General features: G+C 32.7%; 1 protein-coding gene across 6 annotated transcripts in view; it reads left to right on the forward strand.

The window, feature by feature from the left end:
- NBEA (neurobeachin) overlaps positions 1-25933 on the forward strand; it is a 540106-nt gene that overhangs the window by 202108 nt on the left and 312065 nt on the right. For 3 of the 6 annotated variants that reach the window (XM_072976118.1, XM_072976119.1, XM_072976121.1), the window contains exons 33-34: positions 2785-2865; positions 11797-11924. In XM_072976118.1, the coding sequence (XP_072832219.1) occupies positions 2785-2865; positions 11797-11924 (209 nt within the window). The remainder of the gene's footprint in view (positions 1-2784; positions 2866-11796; positions 11925-25933) is intronic. The other 3 variants (XM_072976123.1, XM_031684632.2, XM_031684631.2) reach the window with 1 other exon arrangement.

The following is a 25933-nucleotide window of genomic DNA, read 5'->3' on the forward strand; positions in this document are numbered from 1 at the left end:
TTAAAAACAACTTGCTGGGGTTTTGGAAAGGAATGGAATTTATAAATCTATTGCAACTGTAATTATATTTCATCTATAGATCTCTTTCAATATTGTGACTTACAGACTATAAAAATCTTATATTCCTTCCATTTCTTTAGTTTTTTAAAAAAACATTTCCCTGTAATGATTTTTATTTTATTATGTAAAAGTCTTACATGTTCCTTATGTGGTGTATTCTCAGAACTATACTATTTTGTGTTTGTATCTTCATTTCTGTAGTTTCCAAATTAAATTTATTGAGACCATTTTTATATTGTTGTAACTCAATAAAAAATACTCATTTGAGTGTACACTTTAATGAGTTTTGATCAGTCTATGTGCCCATATAACCACCACCACAATCAAGATGTAGAATATATCCATCACCCTAGATAGTTCCCTTGTGCACCATATGTAATTCACCCTATCCTTCCCCAGGCAAACATTTATGTGCTTTTTAATATCAATTTAAATTTGTCTTTTCTAGGGTTTCACATAGATGGAATCATAAAATATACTGTTTTTGTTTCTGCCCTCTTTTGTTCAACTTTTGAGATTTTGAGGTTCATTCATGTCTTCTGTTCATGAGTAGTCCAGTCCTTTTTATTCCTAAGTGTTATTCTATTATATGGCTGTCCCACTATTTTTCTGTTCAATTGTGGATAAACATCTGGGTTTTTTTCCAGATTGGGGCTATTATAAATAAAGATTCTATGGACATTTGAGTACATGTCTGGTGTAGACATACATATGATCTTGCGTAAATAACTGAGAGTAAAATTGCTGGTTGAATGGAGGTATAGGATGATCTTTATAAAAACTGCTGAGCTGTTTTGCAAAGTGGTTCTATCATTTTATATTCCCGTCAACAATGTGTGAAGTTTCTTTTGTTCTGCATTCTTGTCAACACTTGGTATTGTCAAATATTTTAATTTAAAACTTTGTACTTTAAACTTTGCTTCATAATCATATCTCATTTGGTTTTATTTTCCATTTTCCTAATGATTAAAGATGAATGTTTCTTTAATGTGTTAATGTACTGTTGAAATCTTTTGCTTTTTTTCTTTTAAATAAGGTTGTTCTCTTATAAAATGTAAGCATTCTTTATGTGTCCTGAATATATGTCCTTTGTCAGGTATTCCATTCCGAGGCTTTATTTCTATTTTGTTTAAAGTGTTAAGAACAGGAAGATTCTAATTTTGACCAAGTCCATTGTTTCGAAGAGTCTTTTCATTTATGGTTTGTGAACTTATGTCTTAAGAAAACTTTACGTACCCCCAGATCATAAAGATGTTCTTCTATATTTTTTCCTAAAATCTTTGTAGTTTTAACTTTTATGATTAGGCCTGTGATCCATTTTCACTTAATTTTGGTGTGTATGATGAGGTAAAGTTTGGGGTTTATTTTAATCAGTATGTATACCAGTGTTTCAACTCCTCTGAATTATCTTCGCACATTAGTTTAAAATCAATTGACCGTCTTTGTGTAGACCTGTTGCTGGACTCCATACTATTTCGTGATCTATGTGGATGTTCTTATGCCAATACTCCACTGACTTTATTATTATAGCTGATAGCGTATCTTGAAGTCAGGTGGAATAAGCCCTCTAACTCTGTTCTTTTTTACAATTGCTTTGACTTTTCTAGATAATTTGCATTTTTATATAAACTTTAGAATTGGCTTGACAATTTTTTAAAAAATAAATCTTGTTGAAATTTTAATTAAGATTATATTGAATCTTTAATTAAATTTAGGGAGATTTGATATCTTAATAATAGTGAGTCTTCCAATCTACAAACATTGTAACTCCATTCATTAAGATTCTTAATTTCTTTCAGCAGCTCATTATAACTTTCACTGTAATGGTCTTGTGCTTAGTTTTGTCTTTTTTAATTTATTTTTTTCATCTCTTTGATGATTCTCTAAATTCAGCATTTTACTTGGAAGCCAAACAGAAATGAGTAAATTCTGTATGTTTCCACTTGTATAAAATGATAAAATATGCCAATAAATTTTTCTTAACAGAGAGCATATTGAGGACTGCCTGTGTCAATTATATCTCAGTAGAACTGAGAAAAAAGGAAAGATTTTAATCATGTGTTTTTAGTATATAGAAAGATATTATATAGAAAGACAATTGACTTATGTATATTGATTTTATATCTTGCAACTTTGCTTAATCCACCTAATTTTAGTAGCCATTGTAGATCGTGCCAAAAGCTATGACTTGGTAGACTTTTCTCAACTCATACTAATATTATCTAGTGAAAGATAATGTTACTTGTAGCTTTAGTGTCACTTATCCTTAAATGTTTGAGAGTTCACCATTGGAGCCATCTTCTTCCTGGAATTTTTTTACTGGAGAAGTTTTAGAAATTAAAATTTTTTAATGGATAAGTGATCATTCAGATTTTCTTTTTTCTTTTTTTGCATCAGTTTTGGTCATTTGTGATTTCTTGGATTTCAGCCATTTTATCTAAGTTGTTAGATTTATTGCCATAAAATTTTTCATAATTTTTTTACTTTAAAATGCTTGTAGGATATCTAATGGTGTTCCCTCTTTCATTCCTGATTTTGTTCATTTATGCCTTTTCTCATTTTAGCATTATTAGAATAACTATTGATTTTTCAGTGTTATAATTTCCTCTCCAGAAATTAGGTGTTGGTTTCATTAAATTTTTTTTTCTGTTTTCTATTACATTGAATTCTGCTCTTTTTATTTCCTTTTAGTTATTTCAGTTTTACTTGATTTTCTCTTTCTAGATTCTTAGAGAGAAACTTAGATCAAGATTCTACAAACAGCAGCCCAGGGATCAAATCTGCTTGCCATCATAAACTTTATATGTAAGCTTTTTGTAAATAAATTTTTATTGGAATACAGTCACATCATTTGTTTATATATTGCCTGTGACTGCTCTCACATTACAATGGCAGAGTTAAGTGTTACAACAGAGATAGTATGGCCTAAAATCATAAAATATTTAGTATCATACCCTTTATAGAAAACATTTGCCAATCCTTGATTAGATCTTTGATTTTAGATTTATTCTTTTCTATTAGGAGCATTTAAATCCATAAGTTTTCTACTAAGCACTGTTTTAGCTGTGTTTCACAAATTTAGTTATATTGTTTTTAATTCTCATTTAGTATTTTTTCTGTTTCTCTACAATTTCTTCTTTGATCCCTAAGTATTCCAAAGCTGCATTTTGAGATTGACCTTTCTCAGTATAATGCCATGAGACTCATCCGAGTGTTGTGTGTATTAATGTGTTGTTCCTTTTGTATTTCTGAGTAGCATTTCATGGTATGGATGTATGGCAGTCTGTTTAATCATTCACCCACTAAGGGACATTCAGATTTTTTCCAATTTTTAGCTCTTACCAAAAAAAGCTGCAATAAACGCTTGTTTATGTGAACGTAAGTTTTCATTTCTCTGGGATAAATGCCCAGGAGTGAAATTACTGGGCTTATATGGTAAGTACCTATTTAGTTTTATAAAAAAAAACTCCCACCAGCAATGAATGAATAGTCCAGTTTCTCCTCATTTTTGCCAGCATTTGGTGCTGTCTTTTTTTTTTAAGGCCATTCTGGTAGGTATGCAGTGATATCTCATCGTGGTCTTCATTTGCGATTCCTAATGGATGATTCTGAACATCTTTTTGTGTGCTTATTTGCCATTAGTATGTTCTCTTCAGTGAATGTCTGCTTATGTCTTTTTCTCATTTTATAATTAGATTGCTTTTTAACTTTGAGCCTTGAGAATTCAGTATTTTAAGTACAGGTCCTTTTTCAGAATTGCTGTTTCCAAGTATTTGCTCCAAGACTGTAGCCTGTGTGTTTCTTCCTTTTAATAGAGTCTTTGGCAGAGGAAGACTTTGCATTTTTGTTGTAATGTAACTTATCATGGTGTCATGTCTGAGAACTCTTCACCTCACCCTGAGTCCTGAAGATTTTCTCCTATGTCATCTGCAGAGTTCTGTGGTTTCATTAGTAGTTTAAAGTCAAGGTTCCATTTTGAGCTAATTTTTATGTAAGGTGTGAGGTTTAAGTCCAGGTTTACTTTTTTGCCTTTCAGTGTACAGTTGCTGCAGTACCGTTTGTTCAAAAGACTATTCTTCTTCATGAAGTATATTTAAGATCTTTTAAGGCAGACGTAGGGTGGCCTTTCTTCTTGGGCTAATTTTGCCACACCGAGAAAGTGTGCCGAATTTCTCCTGAATGCTCAGTGTATCTAACGAGGCCTCTCTTTTTTGGCCAGAGGGAACACAGACAATTCTTGAACCTGCGTGAGATGCAGATGTCTGTTACAACTTCTCCAAAATTGTTCTTTCCTCAGAAGTTGTTTTATTCCCCCCTTAGGACCTTTCAGGTATCACATACATAGATTGTTATTGAGCCAAAAATTACTAGAACTGTTTCTCTCCCCGTAGCGCCTTCCTCTTGGGTACTGTATCTCCAAATTCTATTCACCCTGGCCTGCTTGAACTACAGTTTTAGTCTTGTTGACTCAGAAAGGTTGCTGGATTCTGTATCTGCCCTAATATGCGAAATGCCTCAGGTAGAAAATCTTAGTGATGGTGGAACTCACCTCATTTGTTTCTCTTTCCTTGGAATTTGTGATATTTTACTGAGTGTTTTATATGAAAATAGTTGTTCTTGTTATTTTGTACAATTTTCTAGTTGTTAGCACAGTAGGTAATTCTAGACCATCTTACCCCGTCAAGGTGAAAAGTGGAATTTGATATTTTTTAATGTTACAAATTTTTATTTTATAAATTTCATTTTTCATTGTTTGCTGGTATATATAATTCATTTCAATATATTGGGCTCATATCCTGAAACCTTTAACTGCTTATTGTTCCTAACTTACCTATAATACTTTCTAAATAAACATGTATGTAGACAGTTAGTTATTTGCTCTGTGAATATTGACAGTTAAATCGCCCATTACACAAATCCTTGTACCTTTTTATTTCTTTTTGCTGACTTAAAGTATCGCCTAGTACCTCCAATACAATTTTCTATAGAAGTGGTTAGAACGGCATTCTTTTCTTCATCTCAGATGGAAAGCTTTGAACATTTTATCATTATCTATGATGCTTCCTGTCTACTGACTAGAGATATTTTTTTGTCAAATGTAATAATTCTCATGTTCTTATAATAAACTGAGTTGCAGTCATTATGGGTATTGAATTTTATCTCTTTTTTGTGAGGGTCACGGAGATGCCATGTGGTTTTTCACCTTTTTCTGCTAACATGACCTATGATACTGACTTTTTTAAAAATGCTAAACAAACCTTTAATTCCTGGAAGAAATCCAGTTTCTTTGTGATATAAAATCTGTTTTATCTTGTGAAGAGCTCATGTGAGATTAGTGGGTTTTTTTGTTTGTTTGTGTTTGTTTTTTCCTAAACTTCTTGGTAGAGTTCACATGCAAGGACATCTGATCCTGAATTTCCTCTTTGAGAAAAGTTTTTGAATTAAAATGTCAATTTAAGAGTTACAGATCTCCTCAGATTTTGTTTTTGTCTTGTATCAGTTTTGGTAGATTCTATTGGCATAAAGTAGCTTATAATATTCTCTTATTCTTTTAACATTCATATTATCTGAAAGAAAGTCCCTCCTTTATATTCCTGATATTTATTATGTCTCCTTCCTCCCTCCCTTCCTCCCTTCCTTCCTTCTTCTTTCCTTCCTTCTAATTCTTGGCAGTGACTAATCAATTTTATTCATATTCCCATTAAGAAACAAACATTCACTAGAGCCATTGTTCGGTTGAAGGCTATACCTTATTATCTTTTCCTTAGTGCAGTGGATCTTAAACATCAGCATGCAGCAAAGTTACATAGGTTTGTTAAAACAAATTGCTAGGTCCCACTCCCAGAGTTCTGACTCAGTGAATCTCCTGAGTCTTGAGAAGGCCCACGATATGCAGTCAGCACCTAGAGACCCAGGAAAGGCAATATGTAGTTCCAGTTAAAGATCTGAGAATCAGGAAAAGTTGGTGTAAGTTCCAGTCTGAAATCTGGCAGGCGCAGGACCCAGGAAGACCTGATGTTTCATCTGAATCTGAAGGCTGGCAAAGACCAACTATTAGACAGAAGGAGTTCCCTCTTACCCAGCCTTTTGTTCTGTTCGTGCCTTCAGTTGAATGCATGAGGCACATCCACATTAGGGAGGGCAGTCTGCTTTCTCAGTCTACCCACTCAAATGTTAATCTCATCCAGAAACACCCTAACAGACACACTCAGGATAATATTTAATCAGATATCTGGGCACCCTGTTGTCAGTCAAGTTGGCACATAAAATTAACCGTTACACTAAGTGATCCTGGTGCTCCTGATTTGGGGAACACACTTTGAGAAATAATGTTTTAAGTGATCATCTTCTAGAGTGCAACATTAATTCTTGATTTGTATAAGTCCTCTTCCCAGGCACTGCATGGGTCTTAGTATAGTTTAACTTCATTTAGTCCAGATTTTGCAAACACACTCGTCGTACATACGTATATATGCGTGTGTGCATGTAAAATTTTAAATGCCACGAGAGAGTGTGGTTACTGTTTTATTGGTTAACATGTGTTTAGATTTACCCAAATATTTATCATTTTTTGTTGCTCATTATTCCTTTTTGAATGTCTGACTTCCATCTGCTATCATTTTCCTTCTTTTTGAAGAACACCATTAGTATTTTATTTAGCCTGCCACTCATGAATTCTCTCAGTTCTTACTTGGCTAAAAATCTTTGAAATCACCTCTATTTTTTGAGGGATGTTTTGAACCAATATAGTGTATAGGTTTGCAGATACTTCTTTTAGTACTTTGAAGATATTATTTAGTTTCTTTTGCCTTTCATTTCTTCTGGTGCTTTCTTTCCTTTATTGCCTTTTTTTTTTTTAAACAAAGGTGACTTCTAGTCTTATTGCTGTTTCTGTGTTCCTCTCCTGCCTTTTCTACCCCTGCTACCTGTTTTTAAGATTTTCTCTGTCTTTGGTGTTTAGCAGTCTTACTATGATACACTCAGGCCCTTTGATTTTTCTTTGTATTTATCCAGCTTGGGATATGTAGAGCTTTTCATTTTTGAAATTTGATGACTTTCATCAGTGGCTGGAAAATTCTTAGCCATTATCTCTTCTAATATTGCTTCAGAACCAGTCTATACTTTTCTGGGACTTTAATTACACAAATATTAGACACTCTTTGTATTTCTCATCTATCTATCTATATTCTCTCTCCAGTATTCTAGTATTTACTTTTAACCTTAGTCCACTTCACTGATTCTGTTTTTAGCTGCTTCTAATCTTCTGAGTTTTTAATTTCAGTTTTTGTGTAAGTATTGGAATTTACATTTGATTTTTTATTATAATATTCTCTTCCAGTTTTCTGTATTGTCTTTAACTTTCATATATATATATAAAATCTCATATATGTATGAGATAGAGATATTTTAGTCTTTGTTTCATTATTTGGCTTCTCTTAGGCCTACCTCAGTGATTTTGTGTTTCTCTTGATGTTCAGTAATATATTCTTGTCTTCTTTAATATCTTTTGCTTTTATTACAGTGTGAACAGCCTAGTATATGAAAGATGTTAAAGGTAAAAAATGGTGGCTTTTTTCCCCCCAGAAAAAAAATTTGCATTTGCTTTTGGTAGGCAGTAGCAATCCTGGATGACCATAATGCAGTCAAAGTTATACGGCTGGTCTTTTTCTGGTTCATCATTACTTTAGGGTGTAGTTCTACAGAGTTACAACTTGAATCACAGTGGTTTTTCTAAGCTTTCCTCCCTTTTAGTAAACCTTAAATGTCAGTTTTTTGCCATAAGTTTGTTAAAATTTTTTTTCCAACTGCTTATTCATTGAACTGCTTCTTCCAATGTCCATATGAGAAAAGTGGCTCAAATAACCAAATCACCTCTTTAGGACTTCTTCTCTGTAAAGATCAATTGATCTTTGTCTTAACTCTCCACTGTCCTCAGAGATATGTTTTAGTTTGGGTTTTTTTTTTTAATCCAGCTTTCTTAGTTGTTGTTAGCAGGAGAATCAACCTATTCCTGAAGGTGGCAATCCAAATTATTTTATATAGCTAGCTTGCTTACCATCCTATATTTGTATAGGCATTGAAATGCTTAGTTTTATAAATCACTTCTTTCAACTGAACTCTCAGATCTATTTACTCTGTCCTTTAATTACATCATGGGAAAACTTAGTTTTCTTATAATTTTTAAGTTATAAATAATTTGTCAAATGTAATGTAACTCCTAATATCTCATCCAGTTAAACTTCTTCATCCCCTTACTCTGTAAGGAGGGTCCTAAATAAAAGAATTATTTTTTTTCCATAATTCTAAAGTAATAATTCTAAAATAAAAATAATCAGCAATTGGATGTGAAACATGCTTTTAAAGGAGATTCATTTAGAAAACAGGAGACAAAAATCTTACTTTTTTTCCTATTCATTCATGTATTTGCAATTGCCTTGGCCTTGGATATGTATCAAGGTCAGTTACATTTGGTAAAATTCGATACTTGCAGCCATGAATTTTCATATATTTTTTCTCTCATGGATTATTTATATTTTTATTCATATAAATTTCTTAGAATATCTAAATCTTTCTAATTGTGACTTCCTTAATATCAGTAAAAGCCAATACATAATTGTGTTTTTTAAACCAAAATAATAAACTCTGTGTTTTAAGTTATATTGTTTTAATCCACAGATTGCAGCTATAGGATTTTATCTAAAGCATTATTATTTCCTTTGAGTGTTTTGTTTTCCTTTCATTGGTCATTTTGTTAGAGTGGTTGATAAATTTCCCAAGTTGTAACTGTAATTTTGTTCATGGAAATAAATAACTCTTTCTTAAAAGAATTTGCATTTACTATCAAGAAAAATAGCCAAAGTCAAAATAGCGTCGTAATTATAATTAGTGTTACTGAAAGGAACGAGAAAGAATAGAGGAGGAAGAGAGGAATGAGTCACTTGAGAGAATGCACTTCTGCCTAGAGTTGAGAAATTCTCTATTTAGGCACCAAGAACTTTTCAGAATATTAAGAAGTTACTAGACAGAGTGTTAGGATTATAAACTTCACTTGAGACTATGTAGGGCAAATTCTCCATCTTGTCTACCTTTGTATTACTTCTCTGCACAAAATGTCTTAGACTAAGTTAATGTTTTTTGAATAAATGAAAACTTTCAAATAACTGAGAAATTAATTTAATAAATTAGTTTTACACTGTGTGTTTATTTTAAATGAGAACTGAATTAGCAATACAGGCATAGTATGCTTTTTTTTTTGTAATTGGTGGTTATTTGCCAGGTGAGAGAGGAGGATATAAAGCTAAGATTTATGTTTATATCATTTCTTTTGAGAATTTAAATTGTATAAGAATGAAGATCACATACTTTATACAAATTTACTTTAAAACACATTTTGAGGAATCTATACGTCCATTTTCTTCACTGTAAAAAAGTAGCAACAAAACTTTTCTGTTTAGAATATTTTTGTTGTTTGATGGAGAAATCTAGCAGTATTATTTGATAATGATTTTTGTATTTAAAACTTTTGATGTCTTGCTGGTTAAAATGTTACATTTTTGCCCTTTATTAGAATATTTAAATTATAGTTGCAGAATGCTGTGTAAGAGCATCATTTAGTGCTCTATTACATTTTATAAGAAAAGAGCTGTAAAATATCTTATAGGGATTCACTCACTGAGAAATGTCTGTTTTGGTCCATTACTCTTGAGTAAAGGTAATCAGTAAATATTTACATATACACATGTAATTAGTTGAATAGATTAATTAAAGTTTCTATTTAATTTAAATTTAATCTCCAAGAACAGTATTTACACAATTCTGAAGCCTCTAAATTGTACAGAAACCTGTAAAATATGGAAAAATCTTAAACTAGGGAAAATGCTTCTGGCTTTAATTAGATAGTAGTGTGTATTACAATCCAGTAGTATAACTAGGATTACTTAAGCTGAGAAGCTTGATCAGACATGATCCTGGAAATTAGAAGAAATGAATGAAATAATGAATCTAAAAAGGAAGTTATCTGTATTCACTAAAATTCAGAGCTAACTCATTATGATGATGCTTATGACTTCAGGTATCTTTTCCTTTGCTAGCTCTTTTATTACAACTTACTAGTAGTGGAAACAGTTTTTTCTCAAGTTGTGTTTCTTGGATCAGCAGTATCGGATCACCTGAGAATGTTAGAAGTGCATACTCCATCAGTATACCCCGACCTGCCGAACCTCAGAGGCTGGGGTCCTAGCAGTTTGGGGTTAAACAAGTCTTGCAGGTGATGCTGAGGGCTGAGAACCATTACCTTAATGTAGGTTTCTTGCTGGAAGTGTAACAGAGTGGGAGAGGGTATTGCAAGTCTGCAAAGGCCTACCCAGTTCCCTTTTTCTTGCCTAATAAAATTCCTCCAGAATATTCTTTTTAAGTGTTTGTGGAAGTTCCTAAACTTCAATTTCCTTTTTGAGTTCTTTCTCTAATGCTGTTGACCCAGATGAAGTAGACAAATTGAAGTGCTAATGCTGAGGCTTTGTGTGCACAAAGGATTTAGATCATGCTGTTTCCAAGTTAGGAAAGAAGGTACCCTAGATTATTCCCTAATCCCTATTTAATCGCTTTAAAAACATGGAATAGTTTAGTTTTAAATATTAGTCTTATATTGCAAATTATTCTGTGATTAATTGCCTTTTTGTCATTTATGTTTTCCTCATATATAACAAAAATGTTACTTAGCATTGTTGCAGAACTTTTATGTTGAAGTGTTTAATTCCTGACTATATTGTCTTCTGTGTAGAAGAATGTGTGCTCGTCTAAGATTATTATATTGATTTTGTTTCTGTTTAAATATATCAGAGTCACGTTTTGTAACAGTAAATATAGATTTGTTTTATTCAAAGTAGCAGTTACAAGAGCTATCACTGTTGACGTCTCACTGTGTGCCAGGTAGTTTCCTATGCACTTGACCACCTTAGCTCATTAACCCTCACCAGGAAGGTACTATTATCATCTTCCTTTTGCAGGCATAGGAAGCTGATTTTCCCAAGGTCATCTAGGTAGCACATGACAGAGCAAGCATTCCAGAGTGAGCAGTCTTACTCTAAAGTACTTACTTCTAACAGAGACAGTTAGATGTTACCAAATTACTTATTTGAGCAGAATTATTTTCTCTATCCATGCTTTTACTTTTACATCTACTACTTGAGGTACTTTCAAGAATGTAAGGCCATATAACCTGAAATTTGATATTCAACAATGTAAATAATGATGCAGTGGTTGGTAAATAAAAGTAAGTGGGCTTATGAGATAGAAAATGCCTGCTTCGGCAAAGTAATTTGACTGTATCAAACTGAATTCCAGTTATTCCCTTATTTGTCCTGCAAGGAAATTTTCAGGGAACTCTTGAGAACAAGAGCTAATTCTTTGTAACTTGCACAGTGACTTGAGTAGTAAGTGGGTAGAAGGATGTACAAGGTCTTCTTTTCTTGAGTTACGGACAGAATCTGTGGCCCTTGTGGGTAACAGGCTCCCGATTCCTTTTCACAGGATAATCATTGTGATTTAACTGCAGTCCTTTGAGTAGTCTTATGACTGATGTGAATCTGAACAGTGTCCCTTCTACATGAAGCTATTATTATTCATTGGATTAGAACTGGACATTTATGATTTTTAAAGGGTTTAATTTAGAAGTAAAGTTTATTTGATTTTTTTATGGAACCATATTTACTAGTCTTTATGTCTTAATTTCAACAGCATCACTGCAAAACTTGAAAGAGCTTTAGAAAAAGTTGCTCCTCTTCTTCGTGAAATTTTTGTAGACTTTGCCCCATTCCTATCTCGTACACTTCTTGGCAGTCATGGACAAGAGCTATTGATAGAAGGTATGATTTCTCTCTCTATTCTAATTATTTTAGTTTCCTATAATGTATCTATTAATCATGGCATAACTTGTGCTACTAGAGGAATATGTATTGCCGAAAGAATATAAAGACATTGCTTCCACAAATTCCAGTAACATATACATATATGCTTTCTCCTTATTCATTTTTTAAAAATAGCATATTTGCACAGTCATTGCTAATAACAGAATGAAGAACTTTGAACAAGTGTTGCAATGGGAAGCTCTGGCCCTTGTAATCCCAGTCTGTTAGGTGGGCTATATATCCTTCATTGGGGTGGCATGTTTACTAAGCAGTGATCTCTAAACTAACTTAAGAACCATGCATCTTTAAGTGACTTTTCTTATTCACACATAACTCGTGTAATGTGAGAATCCTTAACTGAGAGCATGTAAAGAAATACTGATCTGGGAATTGATGAAACTGTTATCCTCCACTCAATAGCAGCTTAAATGGAGTGAGAAGGCAAAGAAGATAAATTAACTGTTGTGAAGATTTAATATATACACCTGTATTAGGAGCTTCGAAAATGATTATCTGAAGCCTTATTTCTTTAAAAAGAAGTTTTGTTTTATAAATAATCATGAGCTTCAGAAAGGGGTGATCACTATCTAGATGAGCCTGTAAGTAATGGCTTTAGGTGCCATTCCTTGGATTTAGCACCCTTATATATATATATATATATGTATGTATTTTTTGTTTTTCACTTCCTATTTACTGTAGAAATTTTTCTGTGTCTGTTCTTTTATTTTCTCAACTGCTTTTACAAATATGTTTCTGTTAGGGGAGACAATAATAATGAATAACCTGAATTTAAATCCCTGTTACATTACTTTCTTAGTTCTAGAATTTTGTGAGTTACTTAGCCATTTTGTAGCTTAGTTTCTAGTAAGATATGTCAATGATAATACCTCCCTCCAAGGGTTCTTGTGAGGATTAAATGGTATAATACATAGAAAGCTCTTAGAACAGTGACACATGGTGGGCTATCCATTTTCTTAATACTGTGTTTCTGCTCCAGGCCAAGCACTATCTTAGCTACTTGGAATATATTAGTAAATAACAAAGATCCCTGCCTTGGGAACCTTGTATTCTATCAGAGACCGTAAACAAACATCAAGCAAAATAAATAATTAAATTATATAGCATGTTAGAAGATGATAAATGCTAGGTAAAAGGATAAGTAAAACACAGGGGATTATAGAAATGGCAGGGTTGGTGATTAATTTTAAATAAACCAATAGTAAAAGTTACATCTCAGCAAAGACTTAAAGGAAGTGAGCCATACAGCTTACTAGAAGACCAAGAGGGTGGTTACTGCAGTGACTCTATAGCATGCGCTACCTTTATAATAAGAAAAATTCAATAAACATTATCAAAAAAAGTATCTCAAATATTGCCTTATTCCCTAAAAGTCTTTTTTCCCTATATTTATGTGTATATTTTCCAGAAATGATTTGACAGATTTACAGAAGAAATTCATAAGTAGTGAACAGAGACATGCTAAAATAAACACGGAATAAAGTTAGTAATGTAGTGATGTTAGTGATGGCTCCTGTACTGTTACTAAAACTGGGCCACAAATTCAGCACTAAGTTTTCCAGCAGCAAAACCAAGGAAGGAATTATTTGAAAATTGTTTGTGTGACAGTTTTAAATTCTAAGGATTCACTGTCAGATGACTTTTTAACTGTTCTGTGTTGCTCAGTCAGAATCCCACATATGTAACCCTCTTTCCAAAATTTTCCGTGGCCAGACATCTGAGCTGTTTATTTCTTCCCAGCACTGCAGAGAGAAGGCAGGAGAAATAGCCTGGTGATTGAGAACTATTGTTCTTGGGCTTCCCTAAATTTGCCTCAAATACTCTGAATTGAGTTCAAAGAGAATTAAAAATATTCCTCTTAGATTTTTAGCAAGGTTTCTATGCTAAAAATGAAACAGTAGAACCAGTTATATATTGAAAATTCACTTTATGTTTGCTTGGCAGAATATAATTTAATTTTTTTCACTTTTCTGCATCCAAAGAATTTTAACATAACCTGTTTTTAAAACTATGTTGATGTAATGTTCATACCCCTTCTTTTTGTGTTAAAATGACTTTTCTTAATACAATGATGATGCAAATGGTTGATTTTTAGGTTTTGAATTTTGTTTTTTAAATGCCATTACTTGGCAAAATAGAAAGTTGACAACCTTAGGATATGGTCCTCTGAGTTTTTGCGAGGCCATACAGTCCAAAAATCTAGAAACCTCAGCTGTGTACTAGAACGACATTCAGTATCCCTCACAATTTAGTCATAACCCTTCCTTTTTGGACTCAGCTAGTCTTCAGACTCTTGCTATAGAAGACATTCCTTTAACACGTGATGTTATGCGTTGTCACATTTCTTTGTTTTTGTACCACTCTTTCTTCTGGTTTGGATCTTTTTCCTTTTTTCTCTCGCCCAAATTATTCTCATCCTTTGAGTCCGGCTTCAGGTTCCTTATGCTAAATTAATGCCTTCTCCTCTGTGCTCCTGTGCCATTTTTTAAATACAATATTAATAAAATTATTTTTCACTTATAAATAGGAAGTATTTTTATCATTTTTATTAGCATTGTCTAGCTTCGATTCTGGTACATAATATTGAGTATTTTTTCCTTGTACTTGACTAAAACATTATTTGTGTTACTGATGATGTTTGATAGAGGTAAGTTTTGAAAATAAGGGGAGATAGGCAAAATTTTTGTGTTCTGTGGTGAAAATTCCCCAAATTGGTCAATCATCCATACCCATGAGTTGGCTGCTGTCCTCATCCTAGGAGCATTCTTGCCCTCCACCCCTCCCTCTGGAAGTACATATCCTGTCATGTTCTCATTCTTGAACGTGTACTCTTGATCATTCTCTCTTTTTCCCTCTGCTCCATTTCCCTTCTTTCCATAATTTGATACACTGTTCCTCTTCTCTGAGAAGAAAAATTGTCAAACTGTTGTGAAGAATCAGGAGATTGACATGAGAAAAATATCTTTACACTAGCTGTGGAATATTTCTGTTTAAAAATAGTGCTGCTGATGAACAAATCTCATTGCTTTTGATTCTATCATACATTTACGTATGGTAGGAACAAAACTGGATTTATGTAACTGAAGATATTTTAATGTCTTATGAGAAGAGAAGGCAATTACTCTTAATTTCAAGTAATCATAAAATGTATTCGAATTGCATCTTTATTTGTAGTTTTATATTTAGTTTTTCTTAATTTACACATGTATCCATTTGTTTTTTCTTCCAGAATAATTAATTATTGTTAGTTTATATTGTCTGTGTCCTTTAAAACACATACTAAAATAATGTCCTTCCATTTTCTTGATTTATATTTGTAGTGATTATTGGTACTTTTTTTTATAAAACTATTGCATAATGATGGGTAAAATCAGTTTGTAATTACTGATATTCTAATTATTTTATCCCATGTTCTTGAAATCAGGATTCTCACTGAACAAATGAGGTCCAGATGTAAAGTAGAAAAGATTAAGTGAAAGCATTTAGTTCTGAATTTGAACTGAACATTATAAAAGCTGCATTATTATGTACATTCATGCACACACACACATACACACACGTTCACGTATATACTCTAGCTCTGTCTACTGTTTTACATAGAAACGATGACCAAGTCAATAGCAGTGAGCACACCTACAGTCCAGATTGTAGTCTTGAAATATCATTTACCACTGAGAGAAACCAGAGCTCGTTGGAGAAATGGATGATTTCAAGGCTAAGACAAGAGTATTCATGATTTGCTTGCAACACTTGGTGATACCGTAAAACCAAGGAAGACATCAAATACTGTCAAAAAGACTCAGGGGCTAACTTAAGATGCTCTTATTAGTTAAAGATGGAGCATTTAGAGCATCAGCGAGTATAGTAACTGCAATGCATTAAACTCATGACATGTTTAATTCCATGAATCATAAGAAAAGGTTTTTAAATGATTTGTTTGAATTTCAAGGATAGAGAACCAACTCATTATTTTGAAAACTCATCAATAAAAGGAAAGATTTATCTTGCCATTCCTGTGTAAGCTCCGTCATTTCTGTTATCAAATCACTAGTGATAGGGGAGGGTATAGTTCAGTGGTTCATGCTTAACATACATGAGGTCCTGGGTTCAATCCCCAGTACCTCCATAAAAGAAAAAAAAAGTTAATTAAATAACCTAGTTACCTGCCCCCCCCACAAAAAAAACTAAATAAAAATAACAAAAAAAAGAAACTAGTGAAGGATGCTTTCTCTTTATAGAAATATAAATATATCCGATAAATGGTGGAGGGATTTTTGAGTTGTATTAGTGCCTTTTAGCATCCACTCAGGAATTAACAGATGGCATCAATTGCTGCTAACATCACAGAAAGAGAGACACTAGACAATCAGATGGGGAAAACACCATCATCCATCCAGACTGACTATATGTCTGCTTCTACAGATATACATACATATATAGACACATTTTGTATATCTGTGTTACATTTTGTAAAATTATTTTTAATGTGTTTATGGAGAAAGTTATAAAAACTTTAATGGCATTAAAGGCATAAATAATGGTGAACTGTTTGTTCGTGATAGGAAGATGGTGTCACAAAGAAGTAGATTCTGTCCATGATTACCCATCAATTTCCAAAAAATTTTAATTTCAAAAAAATCTCAGGTTATTTTTAAGGAACTTGATGAGTTTTCTCTTAAATTTCTATAGTTGAATGAAAGATTGAGAATAACCAAGATAATTTTGAAGTTGGACAAGCTGCTGTAATTTAAAAAGTGTTGTAATGGCCCAGAGATAGACAGATGACTGTGTAAGAATAAATATCCAGATCCCACACACACAGTAACATCATGTGATCATGTTGCCATTGCAAAGAGAGAGAAATAATGGGATGAGTGCACATAGGTTAATTGGGTTTCATGCTGTTAATTAAAAAAGAAAAAGTGGAACTCCTTCCTTCCTTAATACGTAAAACATCACTACTGAAATGGTTGCAAAAGCAAAACTTCAAAAGTTATAGAAAAAGAAAATATAGCAAAATATCTGTACTGCCAGAGACAGGAAATATTTAACTAGATACAAAAGCATAAAATGTAGAGATTGATAAATCTGATATTAAAATTATTTTGGTTTATCAAAAGAAACCATTAAAAAGTGAAAAGGTAGTGCCGTCAGCAAGATAGTGAATTAGGAAGGTCCAGACCCTCATTCCCCCACAGAAATACTGAATAAACCACAATATATTGACAAAAAAGAGCTTTACTAAAACTCTAGAAACAAATTAAGAACCTGCAGCAAACAGGCAAACCCTGAAAATGGTTGGAAATTCTAAGACATTTTGTTTGCCTTGTGCCATCACTTCCCCAGTGCAGTATGGTACACCTGGTCAGGAGGAAATCACTGAATTTCCACTTCCTCCCTTGGAATGGAAGGGATAAAGTGCAAGTTCCTTGCAGCATTCTAGGTTTCCTACTGGTTGCCCGCAGGACTAATTTCTGTCTTGCCTATCTCAAAGTACTAATAAGAATGGAGGCAGAGTTTCCATGCTAGATTAAAGGCTGCTGAAAGAAATGGCAGGCAGCGTGACCTATTAGAGCTGCAGGAGGCCTGCAGACCTGTGGGTGATTGCGAGCAGGAATTTATGGGAAAAGGTTTGAGGGACTCTCAGCCTTTAAGCCTGGCTAGTTAGGGACCGTCTTCCCCTATGCAAAGACAGTTCTTAAAGACTGGGACAGGTGGCTTTTTTCAAACAGTTTTTATAGAGGGGTCAAATTTTTTCCAGATTTTTTTCAAAATTCTTGACCCTTGTATAGAAGCATTTGGTTGATGTTCCAATTCTAGCCAAAATCTTCAAGGGTGGTATTTTTATTATAAAATTCTCAAACAATTAAAATTATATTATAGTCTTCAAAAATATTTACTATGTAAGTTTCTATAACTTTTATTCCTTACTTTTGAAAGCAGTGTTAATATAAATAATACTTAGGCTTTTTTTCTGTTCTTGAAATCAGACTAACAAATCACTTTTTCAAAATAAAAAATAACGGTTTAGTTAACTATCTTTATATTATCTCTTTTGCTCATAAGTGTTGAAATAATTACTTTTAGTCTAAATTCTCTTATTTAAATTGATGTAATAAGTGTATCTCATCCATGAAAATATGGTGCTATGGCAGTGTTACATCCTAAATTTCTAATCAATAAGAATAAATGTATGAACTGGATTCTGTGAGTCAAATGATCATTAAAGATTATTGATGTAAAAATATTATATTTTTTATGCTAACAGTTCTGATTTTTCAGTTTCAGTCTTGCTAACTCCTGGCAGTATCCTATAATGAATGTATTTAAAATACTATATATATGATTAATTTCCATATCACTTCTGAGAGGTGACAGAGCAGTAGTCACCTATTAAAAGTCACTGCTGTCAAAACTTCATTATAAGAGTAGCAATGGACGTGATAACTGTGCTTATGTTTAGTGACTACCTGAGACATTGAAAAATACTTTGTGTGTTTAAAGTTTCAATTTTTACACAAATTTAACTAAGTTTTAATGCACAAGATGATGGTCTCACCTTAAGGAATTAGAAAAAGAATTTAGGTAAGTCCTACTCTAGGCATAGATGAATAATCTGACAACAACAACAACAACAACAACACTTTAGGAGAAATTGTACATAAGGAGTTAACCATAATTTGAAACTCATTCTTAAAGAATAAAAAAAAATGTAGTTCTCAATGTGACACACTCCAACTGTATATTTCATTGAGTTATTTGGCCCTTTGAATGCTAACATGAATAAATACCAGTTTTCTCTGTGTTTTACAGAGACCTGATTAATAAAAAAGAATTGAATAAACTCTACCATGTAAAATGGGTGCTCTCCATTTCTTTCACATTTGACTAATTATTGCTACCTAACATCAAGTTGTGAATTAAGAGTCTAACACCAGTTACCTTATGCAGGAAGGTACACAAGCTCTATATTCTCAAGTTTTATCTATTACAAAATTGAATTATGAGCAACTTCTACAGATTTTCATACTTAATATTTTTATTTTTAGTGAATTTTGTATACAATGCAAATTTTTGTTTTAAGGAATTCAGCATTTCTCTTTGCTCTCTGGATTTATCTTAAATCCAGAAGTACTCTAGAGCAAGGTTCTGCAAACATTCTCCTTAAAATCTAGATTGTTTGTGGATCAAAAAAACAGTCTCTGTCACTTGTCCTTTGTTTTGTGTGTTGTTTTGTTTTTACTATTCTTTAACAGTGTAAAATCTGTTCCTAGCTTACTGGCCATGCAGAATAAAGCAGCAGGTTGTATCTGGCTGTAGTTTGCCACCCCAGTGTAGACTAAGAGATAATGGCATCATCAAAAGAACAATTAAATTTAGATACTACTGATAACAGTAGTATTTTTTTTCCACTTAAGTGACTGTGGTTATTTTTCTATATGATGGTGCAAGTTGAAAGTCTCATATAGTATCGGTAATTCCTTTCTATACTAATTACTCTCAAGGTATTCCTTAGCAAATGGTTATAGGAAGACATTTTTCTCTTATTGTATTCATTGCATGGTATCCTGGATACCTGTTCTCCTTGAAAACTTTGTTTAAAACAATAGGTTTCATTTCTTTTAGCTGCGAACCAGGCTCAACTGGTATAATTTTCCAACCAACCATGATTCAATGGTCTGTTGCTTAAGATTGATCTATATTGACTGCAGAAAGCATTTCTTTTCCTGTTTTTGATGATTACTTTTGGTAAATTTTGTTTAACTGCCACTTAGGAACCGTTGTCCATTTTTTTTGCATAATTTTGCCTAAGCAGCACTGTGTGTCCTTAGTTTATAAAGTTGTTACTAGTGATGTTATTTTAAGAAAATGTTCACAAACGTGTACCAGTGATATTTTGTTTCACATCCCACATTTTTGGAAATGATAGGTACATTTTTGCATTAGGGGGAAAATACTTCACATACTGTGCTAAATCTCAAAAAATTTAGGAATTTATAATCAACCATTTTTACTCAAGTAAAATATTTTGTGTGTAATTTAAAATTTTTTATCTTTCTAAATTATTCTTTAGAGGTATTTGTTAGTATATAAACAGATGATCACCTGAATTATTACAAATATGATAGTTAAATGATGTTTTATCAAAGGCTCTCATTACAATTTTCAAATAGCTGCTGAAGATTTTTAGATACTTGAGTTTGGGTTGTCAGAATGTGAACAGATTGTAGTATAACATAAGTTTAACTAAAGAAACAATCCTTCAGAAATGACATCTTCAAAAAGCATTTTTTCATATGAATCAGCAGAGTGGAAAAGGGATGCCTGATTGATTAGCTATATCACTTGACTCATCATGACAGTCTGTGCTTTACAAATTGTGACAGCCAGATGGCTTTTATATAAAAATTACAATCTAATGTGAAGAACAGAACATCCTTGAATATCTGTTACACAGTATACTGTATGTGTTTAAGGATTTATTTTAAATGCATAAGATCCCATTTGCCTTCTCTATGCTTCCAAAAATGGGGAGATCAAATTAAAATCCATGAGATGATGAGAGTGTTTAGTCAAGAGTAACATTTCTTTAATAATCTAGGTTGAATATGATGTCTGCATAGGCTATTAACAGGAACAGGAATTAAGGGGTAGTGGCATAATGTTTTGAAGGAACATTTATTCTCAAGGTTTTCCTTAGTAAATGGATTTATTTTTCCAGTTTTTGTCATGATAGAATAACATGGAGTGGACTTGCCCTCCAAGTGTAACTAAATTGAAAAATTCATTTGATGGATTTAATGGCTTATTATACAGTGATTAAGACAATAACAGTGAACTAGAAGGTATAGAATGGCATTTTTACAAACTGAAGTAGGAAAAACCAATTAAATAAATAAAAAGATAACAGAGGCACAGGAGTCTATATGATAAATCAAGTAGTTTAACATTCATGGAATTGGAGTCCAAGAAGGAGGTTAAGACAATATGTGTGTAGTATTTTTTGAAGAAATAATAGCCAAATAACTTGAAAACTATAAATCCTAAGATCCAAGAATTCAACTAACTGCAAGCAGGATTGACACAAAGAAAAAAATTCCATGGAACATCATAATTACACTGTTCAAAACCAGCATTCAAGAGAAAAATCTCAAAAAGTAGTCAGCAACGTTAAGCAAGGCAACAGCTCATTTAAAAATGATTTGAACAGATAGTTCACCAAAGATCACACTACTATGACAAGCACAGAAAAAGATGGTCAACATCATTACTAGTAGGTAACTGCAAATTAAAACCATCATGACTCAACATCACGAACAAATGAGAATGGCTAAACTTTAAAACAAAATATATACTACTACCAAATGCTCAAGAGAATTTGGAGCCACTGGCACTCTCATCCATGGCTTTGAGAATGCAAAATGGCGGTTACTGAGGAAAATGATTTGGAAGTTTCTTATGGAGTTAAGCATTCACTTACCATGTGACCCAGTAATCCCATTCCTTGATATTTTCCCTAGAGAAATGAAAACTTATCTTCTCACAGAAAGCTGTAGTTGAATGTTCATAGCAGCTTTTATTTGTGATAGCCCAAAGCTGGAGAAACTCAAATGTCTTTCAGTGAGTAAAAGAATAGGCTATGGTGCATTCAGACAGCAGAAAAAAGGAGCAATCTATTGATAAGCCTTACGACTTGGATGAATCTCAACGTTATTGTGTGGAAGAAAAGCTCATATCAAGGGTGGTATCTGTTATGTTTCCCTTTTGGGGACATTTTCAAAGCAGATCAGTGGTGGCCAGGGTTTATAGGCAGGAGGGGGTGTCACTGTAAAGGAATAGTACAAGGGATTCCTTGGGATGATGATGATACATAAATCAGTACATGTGCTAAATCTCATAGAGTTCACAAAGTAAAAAAGTGTGTTCACTTGTAATTATTTAAAATTTAAAAATTTTAAATTGCTGTCAAAGGAAAAAATACATTACTTACAAAAATAAAATTATCATCAACCTTTAGTCGAAAATTATGCAAACCAGAAAATAATGGGATGTCTTTCAAGTGTTGATAGAAAAGACTTTAAACCTGAAATTTTTATCCAGTGAAAATATTCTTCAAAAATGAAGGGGAAATGACGACTTTTTCAGACAACAAAAGAGGATAAAATTCATTACCACCACAGCTGAACCTTAAGAACTGTCAAAAGGAATCCTTTAAGCAGGGGGTTAATGATACTAGTTGAAAACTTAAATTCACACAAAAGAGGTTGCAAAAAATAGTTAATATATGGATACATATGAAATATTTTCTCATTATTAATTGATGCAGGAGAAACATTTATTAAAATTCAATACTCATTCATGATAAAGCCTTTGAGAAAAATAGGTCCCAAAGAGAACAAAACTTAACCTAAAATTTATATCTATGAAAAACCAAAAACTAATGTCATACTTAATGAAAAAGCAAATGAGATTGGGGGTAAGGGAAGGATTACGCCTCACACCACTTGAACTCAACATTTTACTGGAGGATCTAAGTACTGCAGTAAGGCAAGAAATAAAAATAAAAGAGAAACAGATTGAAGAGGAGGAAGTAAAACTTTTTAATTGCAGTTGAAATTATCATGTATGTGGAAAATCCTAAGAGTCGCATGCTTTACTGGTTCAGAACATAAAATGGTACAACGTTGAAAACTAGTTTGGCAATGTTTTATAATTAATAAACATTCATTTAAAATTTGACCCAGAAATTCCACTACGGTTATTATTCAAGGAAAATGCAAACATATATATATATATATATATATATATATATATATATATATATATATATATACGTAAAGACTTATACAAAATTTCACAGCAATATTCATAATAACCACAAAATGGAAAAACCATTCATCAAAAAATGAGAAGATAAACAAATGCTTATGTTCATATGACAGATTGCTGCCCAGCAATATAAATAAATAAAACTACTGATACTCATAGCCAAACGCATGGATTTCAGAAACATTTTGCAAGAGAAGCCTGGCTCACACGAGTTCATATTGTATGATTTCATTTTTATAAAGCACTGTCACAGAAGAAATCTTTTTTATAGTGTAGAGTACAGGACAGAGGTTGTCTGGGTCTAGGGGTATAGAGAAGGTTGAGTAGGAATAGCTTTTTGTATTGACCTAATTGATGAGGATCTTGTCCAAATTACTTTCTTCCTTACAAATAAGTGGAAGTTAAGTTGTCCAAAAAAACTCAGAAATGTTTACTAAGGATAGATGTTAACAAAGATTTTTCCATCACAGATAACTTCTAACATGAAAACAATATCCTCTAAAAGTAGAAATCTTACTTTTTCATCATAAATAAAACATTTTCAAACTGCACAGTTTGTATTTCAATATGGAAATCTCCTTTGAGCCAATAAAGATGATTAACACAAGAACATGATCCGTCAAGAAGAATGATTTTACTAACGCCCTCAAACCAATGTTATTTTTTCATTCATAAAATCATTATGATTCTTATCATATACTCATTGACCAACTGAGCTGGAACTGTATTCCGGCAGTCTAATATAAAATCAAGCACTGATGAAAAGTCAGAGAAACCTTATTTACTAGAAGGATTTACTTAATATAGTAGATGTAGTAAGTCAAGGATACTGGTATATATACTATACTACATTAAGTGTTCTGTGGTATACTGTAGAAATACAGTCAGAGGTAACACATCATCCCCTCGTCTCCCAGAAGAGAAATTAGAAGTAAAGCATACAGGAATGCATCTCTTCAGAAATAGGAGATATGAATAACAGTGTATAAATCAAGAGTAGACCAGGAAATTGAGTATCCTTAGCCAAAACATATAGCCCGAGATTAAACATGGGGACACCTTTTAAACATGTAGAAGAATATTTTGGGGAAGAAACACACCCTGGATACTTAAATTAGGAAGTTTTAAAGTACAAGAAAGCTGTGAACTGTTATAGATCAAGGGACACTAAAAAGATGACAACTAAATAAATGTAGTGCATAATCTTTGTGTCTTGGATTAAAACAGAAGTTTAAAAAAAAAAGTAGATTATCCTGAATGTATTTAATAGCTGACAGCTCTCTTTGTCCTTCCTTAAGTTGCTCTAAGGCAAATCCACATTTTTTTAAATTGAATTCTGATCATTTTAGGTATGAACTATGTTATAAATTTTTTTTAAATTTTAGAATATTAAATTACATACTGAGAACAAACTTGAGTATTACTTATTGTTTCCTTCTATTTTAATAGATTTGTAGAAAGCATGCACTCCCAGTAGTTACAGTGGAACTAAAGCTTCTGTAGCCCATGGTGTCAGGGATATATGAGGAAGATGGAGACACCTGTGTGTAAAACTCAACTAGTTATGAACAAAATTCCTGCCTAAGAACAAATGACTGCTGTTTTAAATTATGGAACAGCAGCATCTGGGAATGGGGCTAGCAATACAGGGACAGTGTGCTTGCCCCATGTACATATCCTGTGTGTTGTTTGGTAGAATGATTGATCCAAGTAATGAAACAGAAGTTAATTCATGGATTATTTATACAATCCTTCATTTTACTTAATTATAGAACCAACAAATGTAAAGCCTTACATGCATTTCAGCAATACTTTGTATATGTATGTATCAGATAAATTAGAATTTTCCCTTAGTGATGTATAGGTTTTATACGTTATAGCTAGGAAATTCAATGAAATCAGTTTATTTCTAGTCATAGAAGAATATGAGGAATTCAGAGAAGTCTTTACGTAATTGAATTCTTTTTTAATGATCATAAATGCTTTCTATTTACCTTCATTTGCCTGGCTGACTGCTTTGTATTCTTCTATCATAAATTTCCTCTGGGAAGACTTACCCGATGTCCTAGACTAAGTTAGTTTCCCTTGTTAAACCTTTCATAACATAGTATACTTTTTCTTCAGAACATGTATGAAAATTGTAATTGGTAACCCATATTTGTGTAATTACTTGGTCTCTGTCACCCACCAGCCTTTAACCTCCACAGGGACTCTAGGACCTGCCAGAGTGCCTGGCATTAATTATGTATCCAAAGAACACTTGTGGGTGGGTAAGTGGATGGCAGAACAAATGAAATTGCTTTCCATAGTCAAGTAGCTTTCAGTAATTGGTGTGAATGATAAAAGAGAAGGGTCTAATTTTTTGAAGCAAGCAAAAAGCAAAAATCCCTTGTTTACTTTATTCCAGTGTTGTCTGAGGATTTCATGAGTGATGGTGATAGTAACCAATTTTAAATATTGCCCATGAAATAATATATTTCAGTACAATACTCTTAAGTTTTATGTATAGCCTTAAAAAGCTGATATTTATCCTTGCTTTATTTTCAACTAAATTCGTAAAGCAAAATCTTGTGAAATAACAGTACAACATACACAAAACACAACTTTGGGTGCACGTTGGTCAGGTTTAAACCTGACAAAGGAGCCATGTATGTAAGGAAAGTGAAGACACCAGGGCCAGAAGAAGACATATTTGTTCATGACTACTATTGAAAATTGTGGAAAGGCAGAGACACTGACTTTGCCAAATACATATATTCTAGACAGAAAAAAAACCCTAGATCCTACATGCATGGGAGGATTTTGAACAGAAAGAAAAATCTAATATGATTAAAATACAGTCTCTCAGTTGTACACAGCAAGTTTTAAATAGGAAAGTCTAGAGGCAGATAGAGCAAATAAGATTTTATTGAATAAAGATAGGGTTTAAATGAAATTCTAATGTGAACCAAAAATTTTCAAAAAGACGGTTGAAAGACAATTTCAACTCAGATGAAGTATATAAAAGCCTCTGGCTTCATTTTCTCTACTCAGTGTCTCTTCTGTCTTTGGGAATTTGACATGTACATACCAAAAAGCTGCAGCGTAATTGTCCATTTGATGTGTAAAACTAATCCCTG

Source organism: Vicugna pacos, chromosome 14 (assembly GCF_048564905.1).
Source record: "Vicugna pacos chromosome 14, VicPac4, whole genome shotgun sequence".
NCBI lineage: Eukaryota > Metazoa > Chordata > Mammalia > Artiodactyla > Camelidae > Vicugna > Vicugna pacos.